The following is a 15,022-nucleotide window of genomic DNA, read 5'->3' as shown; positions in this document are numbered from 1 at the left end:
CCCCTCACCCACCCCACCCTCACCCCCTCACCCCCCCTCCCCTCATCCCTCACACCCCTCACCCCCCTCACCGCCGCCACCCTCCCCACCCCCCACGCTCACCCCAATCCCCCCACCCTCCCCACCCCCACACGCTCACCCCCAACCCCCCACCCTCCCCCCCCCACGCTCACCCCCAATCCCCCACCCTCCCCACCCCCCCACGCTCACCCCAATCCCCCACCCTCCCCACCCCCCCACGCTCACCCCCAATCCCCCCACCCTCCCCACCCCCCCACGCTCACCCCAATCCCCCCACCCTCCCCACCAACCTCCCCCACCCTCTGCATTCTAATAATTCATAAAGCAGCAATATGACCAAACAGACACAGTTTCCATATGTTTTTAATATATCAGAAATATTGGTAACCACCTGGTTCCATACTTTGCACATCTTTTGATTATAATGCACGACATTATTTCTGCAAAAGCACTTGTTGGGTGTGTGTGGATGGGTGTTTGATTGTTGCATTTATTTCATTTATTTCAGCAAACTGTAGGTTTGTGTTGCAGATTGTAGTTAATGATAGATTCCCACCCAATTATTTGTGCAAAAAAAAATTGTGTGACTTGAAACCGATATAAAGATCGTGTTTATTTATATCAATAGTGTAGAAAGAGCAAGAGATGACTCACTGATATCAAAACTTATCCAGTTACAAATTGTGGTTATCCAGGAGAGTGAGTTATAATCAATGAAGGAAATGGGGGACAAATCTCTACTTTAATTGATACAAAAGCTAAAGTTGTGCAAAATGTTTTGGTTTTTAAAAACACACAGCGTTTGCTTTTCATGTGAAACAATTATACAAAGCTTATGGTCGATGCCCTGTGCAGGGTAACGTGTTAAATTCAGAGTGAAAGGTCACCACAGGCAATGAGTCTGTCCTTGTGAAGCCAATCAATCAGTCAGTCACTCAGTCAGTCAGCAATCGCTGCTCTGTGCTGAGCTCCTGCCTCACAACATGAATGTCCATCCATCCCGCAGTCAAATCAGTGGTGCTCACAACTACTAGATGAGACACAGCCAGAGAGAGAAACAGGGGAGCAGGTACCAGATGAGTCAGAGAGAGCTACAGATGGACACGGGAGAGGGGCAAACCAGATACTGGTGAGAAGAGAGAGAGAAGGTAGATGCAGCTCAGGGAAGGCAGGTGCAGGTGATTAGAGAGAGATGGACAAAGACAAACGGGTGCAGGTATAGAGGAGTGAGAGAGACAGACAGACAGGGGAAGGTGTGTGTGAGAGTGAGGGGGAGGTGAATGCAGGTTCAGCTGAGTATATATTGGGATGTTCTTCCTGTGTGAAAGACACCATAGGAGTGCATAATTAAAATAATAAATTGAGGTTGTTTAAAAGGGGCTAAACTCAAGTTTCAGGATACATTCCAGGGATATTGCAACTGAGCTAATAAAATTACCCCTGTATTTGTACATTTTCCACTAAAAGTCATGAATTCTTTCCAAGTTGGGTATTTTGCAGATAATGCAGAGTACAATTTGCTGACCCCTACTTACTTGCATTTTTTTCCTTCTACTTTCTCTTCTTTCCAATCTCCACACTATCTTTTTTATTCATGTATTTTCTTATCTTTAACAACTGTCTGAATTTTTTTGCTCGACCTACAATTTTTATGCCAAATAAAAGCTTGAGACGACTGACAGGGTTGCATTGCATACATTTAACTTTAATTCATGACGTGCTGTTTGCATTTAAAAACACAGGAGAGTGAATAAGTACTACAGATTGAGAGCTCGCATTGCTCAGACAGACGAACTCCAAAGGTTAACTTGAACAACTTTGAAGAGGTGCGGAAGAGCGACATAGCAATCTAAGGATTAGAAAGAAACCACTTGTACTTTATCCTGAGTAGGTCATTCACCTCGCCCTCACTTATTCAAAGCATTTTAAAGATAACTACTATCAGTTGTAGTGCCTTTTGTGGGCAAAAAATATTTGTGCCCCTGGCTAGTTCCCACAAGCTAGTGATCAATTAATCTGGACCATTGGTAACCAGGATACCAGCAGAAACTCTTTTTACTCTTGTTATAGAATGAAACTGTGATTCAGATGTCGATGTGCTGTATTGGGCAGAGGATTTTCATTAATTAATTGTTTGTGATTAGTTTTAAAATAATGAGTTTCCATTGGTATCTTAAAAAATTCTGGTTGTTTGGAAATCTGGCTCAACACAACAACAGCAGATTACATTTGTAGAGCGCCCTTCACGTCGGGAGGATGTCGCAAGTCAGGGATTTGTACCCAAGCTGGGGGTTGGAATCAGGAGGGGTGGGAATCAGGAGGGGTAGAAGGCAGGGAAGGTAGAGGTAGGAGGATGACCAAAGGCGTGGTTGAAGAAGAGGGTCTTGAGACAGTCCTTGAAGGAGGCAAGGGAGGGGGCGAGGTGAAGGGAATGTTGGATGGAGTTCCAAAGGGTGGGGGCAGAGAGGCTGAAGGCACCACCGCCGATGGTGGTTGGGGGGGCTGGCAGGGGACATGGAGCAAGCCGGAGCCAGCTGAGCGGAGGGAGCGGACAGGTTGATATGGGCTCATTGAAATACTGATGAAATTGTAACACAGCTTCTTGTGGGTAGTGTTATTGGCTGTTCTCATACAGAATGTGTTTTATGTTATACTAAAAGAACAAAATTACATTTGTACAGCTCCTTTCACATCAGGAGGACATTGCTAAGTGTTTGACAATCAGTGTTTTGGACCCGAGCTGGGGGTCGGGATTGGGGAGGATGGAGGGTAGAGGAGGAGGGTGATCAAAGGCACAGTCGATGGGGAGGGTCTTGAAACAGACAGGAGAGGGGGCAAGGTGGAGGGACTGCGGGATGGAGTTGCAGAGGGTGGGGGCAGAGTGGCTGAAGGCTTGCCAGCCAATGGTAGGAAACGTGAAGCAAACCCGAGCCTGCTCGGCGGAAGAAGCGGTAAGATTGGTAGAGGATTAGGAGGTCGCAGAGGTAGGGGGAAGTAAGGCTTTGGAGCGCTTTGAAGGTGAGGACCAGGATCTTGAACTGTATCCTCTGTGTGATGGGAAGTCAGTGGAGTCGGGCGAGGATGGGGGTGATAGGGTCACAGAGCCCGGTGCGGGAGAGGACATGGGCTGCAGAGTTCTGGATGATCTGCAACCTATGGAGGGAGTAGTTAGGGAGGCCGACAAGCAGAGAGTTTGAGTAGTCAAGCCTGGATGTTATGAATGCATGTATGAGGGTTTCGGCGACCTGGGGTGTGAGACAGTGTCGGAGTCGGGCGATGTTGCGGAGGTGGGGAACGACAGAGCGGGTCATGGCGCAAATGTGAGGTAGAAAGGATAGTTGAGGGTCAAACAGGGCGCTCAGGTCCTGGACTGGCTTAGTAAGATGAAGTGTACATCTGTGGATGGTGATGCTATCAGCACCTGAGGTGCGGAGGCGTTGACAGGAGCCAATCAGGAGAGCCTCGGTCTTGTTAACGTTCAACTGAAGAAAGTTTGCTCTCATCCAGGACTTGATGTCTGACAGACATTCTGTCAGGACAGCAGTGGTCCTGGAGTCAAGGGTGGAGGCAGAGAGATACAGTTGGGTGTCATTCGCCTACACGTGGAAGTTGACCCCATGTTTGCGGATGATGTCGCCAAGAGGGAGCATATAGAGATTTGAAGAAGAGAGGACTGTTCTATGTGTGGTCATTTCAAGGCTGCAGGGTTGTGGGAAAAGAGCAGGATATGTGAATCACAAATTCTTGCTCAATGTCACCCTACAAAGTATAGCTAATACCAGGGGGCATAAATGTGCATTTCTGTTCCTCTTTTAAAATGCATAGTTTTTATTTTCTTAAGCCTGCTGAACAATCGAGTCCCTTTTATTAAAAAAAGTTGATAAGAAATATAAATAAATAAAAATGTGGGAATCTTATATTACACATTGCAATAAAGACTTCACTACAACTGTAGTTACAAATAGAGTAACAATTTCAGGCAGGTACAGGCCATTATTTCATCTGGCCAGCCCACCGAGCTATCCTACTTACCCTCCATTAATACCCTCCTACTTAACCTTATTAATAATAATTCTTGCATTTGATACAGTGTATTTCGCGTCAGGAGGAGTTCTCTAAGTGCTTCACAGGATTTTACTGCAAAATGTAGTGACTATATAGCCAATGCGCCAGCCAATTTGCATGTAGCAAGGCCTGGCAAACAGTCGTGAAGTGACCTACCAACTTTCATCCGGGGCACTGTTGGTTCGGACACCAGGAGAAACTCCATTCTCTTTTTGGATAGTGCCATGTGATCGTTACCTTTTACCTGAATGAGGTGCAGTCGAGTCCTGTAGTTCAGTGGTTAGAGCACTCGTCTCATGAGAGACCTGGGTTCGATTCCAGGCAGGGCAAAACGTTGGGCAAGTTTCCTTACTCCATACGCCTCTGTTTACTTAGCAGTAAGTAGGAACCCGGTTGTTAGTCAATTGGTGGATCGCTTTTCCGGGGGTAATAATTCCTTCAAAAAAATAATAATAATAGATTGGTCACTCAATCCACGACTGTTTGTGGGACTCTGCTGTGCACAATTGGCTGCCACGTTTCGCCCACAAAATATACAGTCAATTCACTTTAAAGTATATTTTGTGAGATACTTTGACACGTCTCGAAGACGTGATAAGATGCTATATCAAATGCAAGGATTATTATTATTATGAATCATCTAATCTAATCCCAATCTCATGTTTGCTCCTATAATATTCTTCTTAATATGGAGTAAATCAGTTTTCGTTTTTTATATATCACACTAGTTATTTAAAAGTTACACCAGGTTGCTCGGTATAAAGGGTTAAATCTGAATTTCCAAACAAGCTCTACTTTAATATTTGCCTGAATATGTCACCCAGCAGTGCTATTGTAACTACCCATACAAGTAGCTCCTCATCCTGTGAGTATTTCAGTAATGAGGCCACTTGATCACAGTCTGCTTTTGTCTTTTGAAACTAATGGTGATCAGAATACCAAAGGCATTAATGAGGACAGTTGCCTTATAGGGATAAAATATTATGTTATTAAACTAGGCCACTTATTTGACTGTCCTTCATACCATTGGACCTTGTCGGTAGCTGTTTGGAGCTGCAGCTAATGGAGGCTCTGAGAATATTTGCAAGGCAGCAGTGGGAATTTGCCACCTGTTCTTAGAAGTCTTATTATTCAGCTATAGAACTGCAAAATAACACCCTTACTTTACCCTCGTGCAAATTTTATTGCAACTGATTAAGACAATGTAATAGCCTCACAGTCTTTAATCAATGTAATCATTTATAAACGAAAACTATTTTAGTGCTTTGGGACATCCTCACAATGTGAAAGGCACGACACAAATGTAATTTGTTGTTGTTAATCAGCATTACTTTGCTTACTGGAGTCGGCACTGTTTATTTTGTTGAAACTCAAGTACTTAAAAGAAAGTTAGGTGTTAGTCTGACGATGATGGCAGCAATCTTGCCTCTGAGTCAGAAGATTGTGGGTTCAAGTCCCATGTCGGGACTTTGAACTCGCTTCCAGTGGTGGGGTAGGGCTGCATTGTTGAAGGTGCCGACCTTCACAAGTGACATTCAACCAAGGTCATGCCTTCCTATTTCAGGAGAGGTGCTCCCAATGTGAAAGGCACTGTGTCAAATGCAAGGATTTCTAAAAAAAAGTTGTAGTTAGTAGGGCTATTATTTAGTCTTTGGGTTCATAAGCCATTCGAGCACTGTATCATGACCCACGATCTCATGTGATTGTTTAAATTATAGCCTTGCTGTTTCCTGCCATCATGACAGATATGCGTAGGAGGGAGCTTTAAAGCTGTAATACAGTTGGAAGGAGACAGGTTATAACAAGGTCGAGTAGTTTGAGAATGGGACCAGCATAAATAGTTTTTAAAACTCTCCTCTGATTTTTGTTGTAAACTTTTTGAACTTTGATCCAATTGTTTTGTGTTTTCTCAAATCTCCTGGTGATATTTTATCGTGAGTTTTGGCTACAATAAAACCACAACAACTTGCATTTATATAGCGTCCCTGAGCGCTTGACAGTGGGGGAGCACGACTCCGAGCCGGGGGGAGGGAGAGGTGACCATAGGCACGGTTGAAGAAGGAGGTCTTCATGCGCGACCTGAAGATGGGGAGCGAAGGGGAAAGGCAGAGGGATAGAGGAAGAGTGTTCCAGAGTTTCGGGGTGTAGTGGCTGAAAGCGCAGCCACCAATGGTGGAACGGAGAGTACGAGGGACATGCAGAAGCCGGAGCTAGTTGAGCGGAGCGTACCCTATATTAAAGTCTTACGGTTTTGTCTGGTTACCTCTTGAAGGCCAACATGTTTTTTTCCTATACTATTAATCCTAGTGGGGCATTCCATATCCTAACCTCTCTGCGTGAAATTTCTCCTAACCTCCCCATTTGTTTGTTTATTAACTAGAGTCAAACCTGTTAAAGCATCCACCTCTGTTCAGCAACCACCTGCTGTCAACAACCACCTTGGAATAGTCCTGACCGATTTTCCATATTAAACCACCTTTATTCAGCAACCACCTCCCTCACGCAACCAGTGGCCACTCTTTTTTGAGCCCTGTCGCTGTACAGACACTCTTTACAGCAGCAGTTCTAAGTGAATTTCCGTGTACTTGCTGGTAATGCATTACCAATCTCCGCGGGCCTGCGTGCAGACTCCCGCTAGTCTCTCAAGTACATTTGTTAACGCCCTGCTGAGCAGCCCACAGCTTCCCCCCCTCATTGGTCATTACTTTGAAAGCTATTTAGTCAAATTTTTTTTTAAAGATGCATCAGAATATACGCAACACCAATATAGAAAACCCATATGGGACATTTCTGAAGCTGACACATGGTTGGGTTGTCTTTGGGGCAGATAATAACAGACAGGGAAGGATTTAGTGTGGTTCAAGGGAATCACTCGATGTTTACATTAGGATCTGGTTTTCTTATATTTCCAAATGAGAGAATCTGACAAATGGAGGAACGATTTTGCTTTTGTTTGTCTACAATTAATTAGAATATCCCTCTTTGTAAATATGACCATGTATTTGATGTTGGCATACGCAAACAAAATGAATTAGTGCAGTAAATTCATCTATTAAAACTACCTGTAATTCAAGCGCTCCGAGAGGCCGTCTGGCGTGAAGGGTGCTATATAAATGCAAATTGTTGTTGTGGTGGTTCGAATTATGAGTTTGTGTGTGTACTGTATTTTTCTAATCACTTATACACTTAGAAATTCTACACAAGGAACCCTTCCTCGGAGGCCACTTTGGTCCAGTCCCCTGAGTGTTTGCTGGTAATGGGTTTGACAGTATCTTAAATTGCTTCCCTCTGCTTAGTGACTCAGCGGCCAGTGGAAATAATTTCTCTCTGTTGATCATCAATGAAGGGAATGAACTTGAGATGTGACTATTTGTTTCTTCCTATGGCAGGAGGACACTGGGGTGGCAGTGGCCTTGGTTTGTCCCTTTTCAGAATGGCGAGCCTCCTACGCGCAGTGGTCACCAACTGCTCCAGCCCTGTGTTCAGTGGGGCGCTACCATTGAATCTGAAGACAGTGAAGACCACAAGCTTACGGTTATTCAGGACACACCAGGGCCTTTTGTGTCAGAAGCCAGTAAAGCCAGGTACCCTACGGATAATTACAGAGAGCTTGGCCGCCTGTATCTTTATTTTTCAGGAAATTCTATGTGAAGATGTGAACTCTTAAACGTTGAGAGTGAGGAACCTTTTGCTTTGATGATTTGTAAGATTTTTGTGGTTGCTTTTGACAAAGATATTTTTTCCGGTGAATTTTTTTTCCTCCTAAAAGTTCTGCTCTTTATAAGTGTTTAGAGTGTCATACAGTAATGTATTTATTTTTCTTATGCAGTCAGAAATATTGACTAACCAGTTAGTTCATCCATTGAACCCCTCACATGCCCTTTAGCTATAATTATTTCACTGTAATGTACTCCAGTTTCCATGCTTAATATTTAATACTATAGGGATTAATATCCAAAGATAATTTCTCTCAAACTAATGTATTAAATGCAGTCTGTCTACATTATATTGCAATTTAAAGTGATGGCACTCTATGCGACATCTGGTATTTTTAATTCTTACTACTTTCCCTTCGCTGCACCTGCACTTCTGCTGGATTAGGAAGAAATGTGTATCTTCCCAAAAGGCCCTGTTGTGATTTTGAGATAAACACGAATACTGTCAAATACACGACAAATGTCACATAGGAGATTACTAGATTACTTCATAAGATTCCAAAACATTGAACAGTGGGGGAAGAGATGACTTTGAATGGCACGTCAGAGTCAACAAGCAATGCTGGTTCATTGACTACAATTTGAATGGAAGCTCGTGACCACCCAGTTTTAAAGTTGGAGCTAAATCTAAAATATAGATTTGTTTGGCTGAAAACAGGCGGAAAATAGGTGGTACTTCCAGCCACGTTAGGTCCGATAGTCTAATAGGTGGATCTTGTTAAATAGAAGACGTGATTAAATCTTTCTTTTGTTGCGCAAAGTAAATAAATTCTACTGTTCAAATAGATAACTGTTGGTAGTGGAGCAAACATTATCAGTGTTTAATATTGACTCTGACTGGAGTATGTACTTGCAAATTTGGCTTAAAAACAACATTGGCTGAGATGATCTTAGTCTTCCATATGAAGATGGTTCACCTAAATTGCAACCCTTGTGTTTGAGGTTGTGTGTGTTTGCCTATAATATTTACATTGTTATCTCAAGTGACGTTTCCTGGAATGTGCACATTTCAAAGTTTCCTGGAATGTGAGCCATGGAATATAAAGTTTAGAGGATCTATTCTTACAGCTCAGCAGCAAGCATTGAGCTACAATTCTAATGTGATTTTGTTTGATTTTGTGTGATGTATGTGGGATTAACCAAACCAATGAAGACTTAATTAATAATAATAGTATAGGAGCATATTTGGTCCAACATTTTATAATCTATCTTTGGCATTTCCACGTGTAGGTGGGATGCCTGGAATTCTCAGTTTGGTTTGGATGTTCTTGAGCACGGTGGTGGGTTTCCGTGTGTATTAGACACCCGGCAGACCCAAAAAAATCACTTTACAGTAAATTCCTATGAAGTGCTTTGAGACGTTCTCCCCGCGTGAAAGATGTCATATCAGACGTAAAGATAATAAATATTAATATTAATGAACCATTTGTTGCCAGACAATGGTGACATTTAGAGAACGATTAAAATACTTGCAAATCGTCTTGACATGACTGCTGTAGTAGAGTCCTCTAGTGACATTGTGTGGCTAATTCTAACATAATTTCATCCAAAGTGATTCAGTGTCGCTTAGCTTGGGTCAGGATTCACATTTGTGCCATTAGGTGCAGAATTGATAGAAATATTCCATCCATTCCTGTTCCATTGTATGTTTTCTTACAACATGCTTGTGATTCAACTTTGGTGCTTGGTGCCACGTTTGTCCATAAATTATTCTTTAACAGCACTGTAGGATTTTTTTTTACCCCTCTAAGCAATGAACAAGATTATGCTTTCTTCAGCTGTGTGCTGCATTAGATGGTGAGAATGGAGTGCAATAACATGCTATTACAGAGAAGGACAGGTGAATGTTTTGTGCTTTTATTATTTCATGATTTGCAATACGAGACCATAACCAATGTTGCTGTTTTGTGTTGCCAGGTATTCCCTATAAACAGCTGACGGTAGGTGTTCCTAAGGAGATCTTCCAGAATGAGAGGCGAGTGTCTTTGTCACCAGCTGGGGTCCAGGCTCTGGTCAATCAAGGATTTAATGTTGTGGTCGAATCTGGTGCCGGGGAAGCGTCCAAGTTTTCTGATGACCAATACAGAAATGTCGGAGCCAAAATTATGGGGACCAAGGAAGCCATGGGTTCAGATCTCGTTGTCAAAGTAAGTTTATTTTTGTAAGTTTGTTGAGCTGTTTTGTATTTCAGAGTGAGCTAATTATTTTTTTCCCGCTAATATTTTATCCTATTTCTTTTCTCCTCTCCTGAAATACAATACAAAATTACATTTGTAAAGCGCCTTTCATGTCAGGAGGACATCCCAAGGTGATGAACAGTCAGGGATTGGAACCCGTTGTGGGGGTGGGGTTGGGATCAGGGAGAGTGGAGGGCAGAGAGGGTAGGAGGGTGGCTGAAGGCACGGTCGAAGAGGAGGGTCTTGAGGCGTGCCTTGAAGGAGGCAGGGGAGGAGCGAAGCGAAAGGAATGTGGGATGGAGTTCCAGAGGATGGGGGCAGAGAACCTGAAGTCTTGTATGCTGATGGCGGGCCGATGCGGGGGACGTGGAGCAGGCTGGAGCCTGCTGAGCGGAGGGAGCAGACAGGTTGATTAAGGTTAGCAGGTTGGAGAGGTAGGAGGGGGCAAGTCCATGGGGTGCGTGTGATGGGGTTACGGAGCCTGGTGCGGGAGAGGACATGAGCTGCAGAGTTCTGGACGATCTGTAGCTTGTGGAGGGAAGATTTGGGGAGGCCGGCAAGCATTGACATAGTCGAGCCTGGTTTTATTGAAGGCATGTATAAGGGTTTCGGTGCCCTGAGGAGTGAGGCAGTGGCGGAGTCGGTGGGGACGGCAGAGCTGGACATGGCACGGATGTGGGGGAAATGATCCAATTTCTTGTTCCTTCTACTACTAGGGTATAGTTGCTGGGTACTTAGACCATTGCATTGAGGGCAAGTGTTAACAGGCTATTTAATGATTGGGGGCAGTGGGGTTATCACACCAAGCACAATCCCTAGCTCAGTGGTTAGAGCACTTGCTTTGCAAGCGAGAGACCTGAGTTCAATTCCAAGGAGGGCAAAACCTTGGGCAAGTTTACTTACTCCACACGCCTAATAATAATCCCACCAAAACCAATAATAAATTGGTCATTTTCAATCTACGACTGGTTGTGGGACATTGCTGTGCGCAGTTGGCTGCCGCGTTCGCCCACAAATATACAGTCAATTCACTTTACAGTGTGTTCTGTGAAGCGCTTTGGGACGTCCTCCCGACGTGAAAAGCGCTATATCAAATGCAAGGATTATTATTATTATAATCCAGTAACGTGTGTAAGATGTTGCAAAACATTTTCAACAGCAGGAGGTCTGGTTGGTGCAGCAGGTTGTTTCTCTGTGATGCATACTCTTTTGGGACTCCAGTCTTTATTGTAAAAATTCAGATGTTCAGAGTTAACTTCAGGTCACTCAAGAGGAATATTGGGACATCTAGGGCAGTGTGGCGCTCTTGTGGGTGATCTCATCAAAATTAACTTCGTGGCAGATTATGCCCAAAACATATCAGACCAAAGAAGCCTCTAAATATACTTTTGCATTTAATACGGTTTTATCTTGGCACTTTTGCACATTGTCAAGAAGAAATGGATTTCAAAGCATGATTTGATTTGTGTAAGTATTTACCTCCAACTTAACTGACAAAGCGCTAACTTGTGAAATGCGTTTATTTCTGCTTCTTTTCAGGTCCGGGCTCCGATCTTCAACCCTGACCTGGGTCTCCATGAGGCAGATCTTCTGAAAGATGCAGCAACACTTGTCAGCTTTCTGTACCCAGCACAAAACCCAGAGCTGCTCGATAGACTCTCAAAGCGAAACGCTACAGTCTTAGCGATGGACCAAGTTCCCCGTGTCACCATTGCCCAGGGTTACGATGCACTCAGTTCGATGGCCAATATTGCAGGGTAAGAAATCTTTCTCCGATTACTTCCATTGATGTAATTTAGACTGTATAATAATAATTCTTGCATTTTATATAAGCGCCTTATCATACTTTATAGACGTCTCAAAGCGCTTCACAGAATATACTGTAAAGTGAATTGACTATGTTTTGTGGGTGAAGCGCGGCAGCCAACAGTGTCCCATAAACACTCGGGGATTGGTGACCAAATTATTATTATTTGACCTGTTACCAATTTCTTTACCTCTTTTCTTTAAGATCTGATATGTATTATATGTATATCACCCACAAAATACACAGTCGATTCACTTTAAATATATATTCTGTGAAGCGCTTTGAGACATCTTAACAATGTGATAAGACGCTATATCAAATGCAAGGATTATTATTATATTCTGACCCAGAGGGTCGGTGGGAAAACAGCTGTTTGACTTCAGTCTGTGTTGCTCTTTGGTTGGTGCTGAGATGCATGTTGCTTTGGGAAACTCTTTCTTCGAGCTGCGGGAATAATGATTTAGTGCCTTTTCATCCAATGGGGGTCTAAAAATCACTATAAAAGTAAAAATAAATTAACCAGTATAGTAACTAGGACTCAAAACAAGGATTTTGTTGCTATATTTTGAAACAGATAGCGCTGCAAGGGCTGGAGGGGAAAACCATTGTGGTGGTGAGGAGTGGAGAATGGGATCTAGTCCTAGAGAGAGTTATGGACAGGTTGACAAAATGACCACCTTTTCTTGCAATCATTTTAAAGATTATACTCCTTATATTTGATATGATGTCTTTAACATCAGGAGACTGTCTCAGGAAGTACTTTACAGGATTTACTGTGAAGTGTATTGACTGTATTTTGTAGATGAACACATCAGCCATTTTGCATACAACAATGTCCCATAGGCACCATGAAGTAAATGCTTAATTTTATCTGGGGGGATTGTTGGCCAGGACACCGGGAGAAATTCTCCACTCTTTTTAAATCGTACCCCGTGGTCTTTTAACATTCACCTGAACAGACAACCTTAGTTCTAATATCTCTGCTTAAAGACAGTATCTCGTGCAATGCAACACTCCCCCAGCACTGTGTTAGAGTGTCAGCATAGACTGAGAGCACAATGCAGGGTTTGACCCCACTACCTTGTGAATGAGAGGCAGGAATGCCTAACTTTTCCCCACTGAATGTCTGTGGAAACCCTTCTGTTGTTAACTTTAGTATCTAGAGTTAACAACAGAAGGGTTGCAGAGATGTGCTGCTTGGAAAAAGTTCTGTTCGCTGTAAATGTTTGTTCAAGGTGAGGGCAACCATGCTTGACACTGGTTATTTGAACATAAACACTGCATAAAAACCACAGCAGTCAGGGTACGTTTTGGAAGTAGAGCGCTCAAATCTAATTGGAAACTGATTTATTGTCCCTTTGGATCTGACAGGTACAAAGCCGTGGTGTTGGCTGCAAATCACTTTGGACGTTTTTTCACTGGCCAAATCACAGCTGCTGGCAAGGTTCCTCCGGCAAAGGTAATTGGCAGAACTTGACAGGTAAATGTGCAGCTGTTTCTGTTGCAGGAGTTGAGTTCCACTGCAGATGCCATTGGGATTGTACCTTTCACTTTTACTGAAGGTCTTTCCTTGTTTGATCAACTTCTCAGGTTGCTCACTTGAATGTGATCTTTCCCTGTGATCTTTGAGAGAAATCGTTGCATGAGAAAAGATCAGTTTCTGTTTGAACAAAATGTAAATCAGGTTTAGAAACAGAAAAAAGACTGAACATTTAAGCGCTCAGCCTACTTGGATGTAGTCACACCCAAAATATTAGCGTTGCTTTCCTCTTTCAAATACTGATAGATTATCTGCATTTTCTGATGTTTCAGATTTCCAGGGTTTGCAGATTTTGTTCTTAAAAAGTTGCTTGGATGCAACAACAACTTGCATTTATATTAGCGCCCTTCACGCCAAGTAGTGTCCCGGAGCGCTTAACAGTGGCAGAGTTTGACCACGAGCCAGGGGGAGAGGGAAGGGGGAGGTGACCGTAAGCACGGATGCAATATTTCTTTGAACAAAAATCACACGTGGAATTTGAATAAATATTGTTACATTTGACATATCCCCTTTAAGGTTGGGAGTACAACTCGAAGGATTCACCGCAAAGTACGGTTTAATACCATTAATACCTTAATACCATGTGTCTGATTTTCTCAACCAGTCTTTTATGCGACACCATATGAAACTCTTAAAAATCAAAATTTACAACATTAATTGCATTCACTTTATTCCCTGCATTCCACTAGATGACTTTCTCTTAAAGCAAAATTGTTCAATTAACTTTATTGAGCACATCTTGTCTTTCACAAATCCATGTTGTCCCTCTGACTTTGGGTGTCTTTGGGTTCTCTTTACTGTCTACGGCTCTCACCATCTCCCCACCTTGTATGGGTGCCAGTGAGCAGTGTTAAACGCTTTGTGATACCCCTTAACGTTAAAGATGCTGTATAAATGTAAAATGGGTACATGAATGTTTGCACCATTGACTCTTTATCTCATGACGTAGGTGCTCATTATTGGTGGTGGTGTTGCTGGTCTGGCTGCAGCAGGTTCTGCAAAATCAATGGGAGCCATTGTGAGAGGATTTGACACCAGGTACAGTGACTTTATTTTCCCACGGAAGAGGCTGTGATACAGTAGTGACTTGTTATAACGCAGTAGTTAGGCCCCATAAAGTACCAAGCTATGCTGCAGCAAGGCTCGTAGGTCGGTTGTGCTGTGCATGTGTTCAGCCGGGTAGCTTGCTCCCTGTGCCAGTTCCTTTGCTTAAAAAACAGGTTGACTCCCAGGTCATTGGGCAGCCGCTGACATTGCTTCCTGCTTTGCTCGTGCGCAACAAACGGGAAGTGATATCGGGGGCAACCTCATAAGTTGGCCATTTTAGCGTGAAAGCCAGCCCGCACCCAGGACTGGGGTGGGTCCACACTGCAACCACATTATACCTGAATACTCGCTATAAAAAGGGTGTTATCACGAGACTGCGCTATACTGATAACTTAGAATTGACACCTAAAAATTACCCAGAGGTAGAGTTTTTAATTGTTTTCGGTTGGTTGGCCAAGTGTGGACACATTAAAGTCTGCAAAGCAATCAAAAGGAATTCTTCGTGATATTTTGATGTCACCTCCCGTTGCGCAGGCCCGATAGGAAAATTTAAATCCTCAAGCCTATCTCTTATTTTTGAACAAGCTCTCTGGGAGGACGCAAGACATTCATCCCAGTGTAACAATAAGGGTATTTGACATTTGTGTTA

General features: G+C 43.2%; 1 protein-coding gene across 1 annotated transcript in view; it reads left to right on the top strand.

Moving 5' to 3' along the window:
* The window catches only part of LOC103177850 (NAD(P) transhydrogenase, mitochondrial), a 56,182-nt gene that overhangs the window by 936 nt on the left and 40,224 nt on the right, over nt 1-15,022 (top strand). Inside the window, exons 2-6 of the mRNA XM_007892213.2 lie at nt 7,476-7,670; nt 9,720-9,949; nt 11,519-11,736; nt 13,158-13,245; nt 14,276-14,364. Coding sequence (XP_007890404.2) covers nt 7,520-7,670; nt 9,720-9,949; nt 11,519-11,736; nt 13,158-13,245; nt 14,276-14,364 — 776 coding nt within the window. The 5' untranslated portion in view covers nt 7,476-7,519. The remainder of the gene's footprint in view (nt 1-7,475; nt 7,671-9,719; nt 9,950-11,518; nt 11,737-13,157; nt 13,246-14,275; nt 14,365-15,022) is intronic.

This window comes from Callorhinchus milii, unplaced genomic scaffold (assembly GCF_018977255.1).
Source record: "Callorhinchus milii isolate IMCB2004 unplaced genomic scaffold, IMCB_Cmil_1.0 Scaffold1, whole genome shotgun sequence".
Classification (NCBI taxonomy): Eukaryota; Metazoa; Chordata; class Chondrichthyes; order Chimaeriformes; family Callorhinchidae; genus Callorhinchus; species Callorhinchus milii.
The sequence above is the reverse complement of the archived record's forward strand: the minus strand, read 5'-3'. Positions and strand labels throughout refer to the sequence as shown.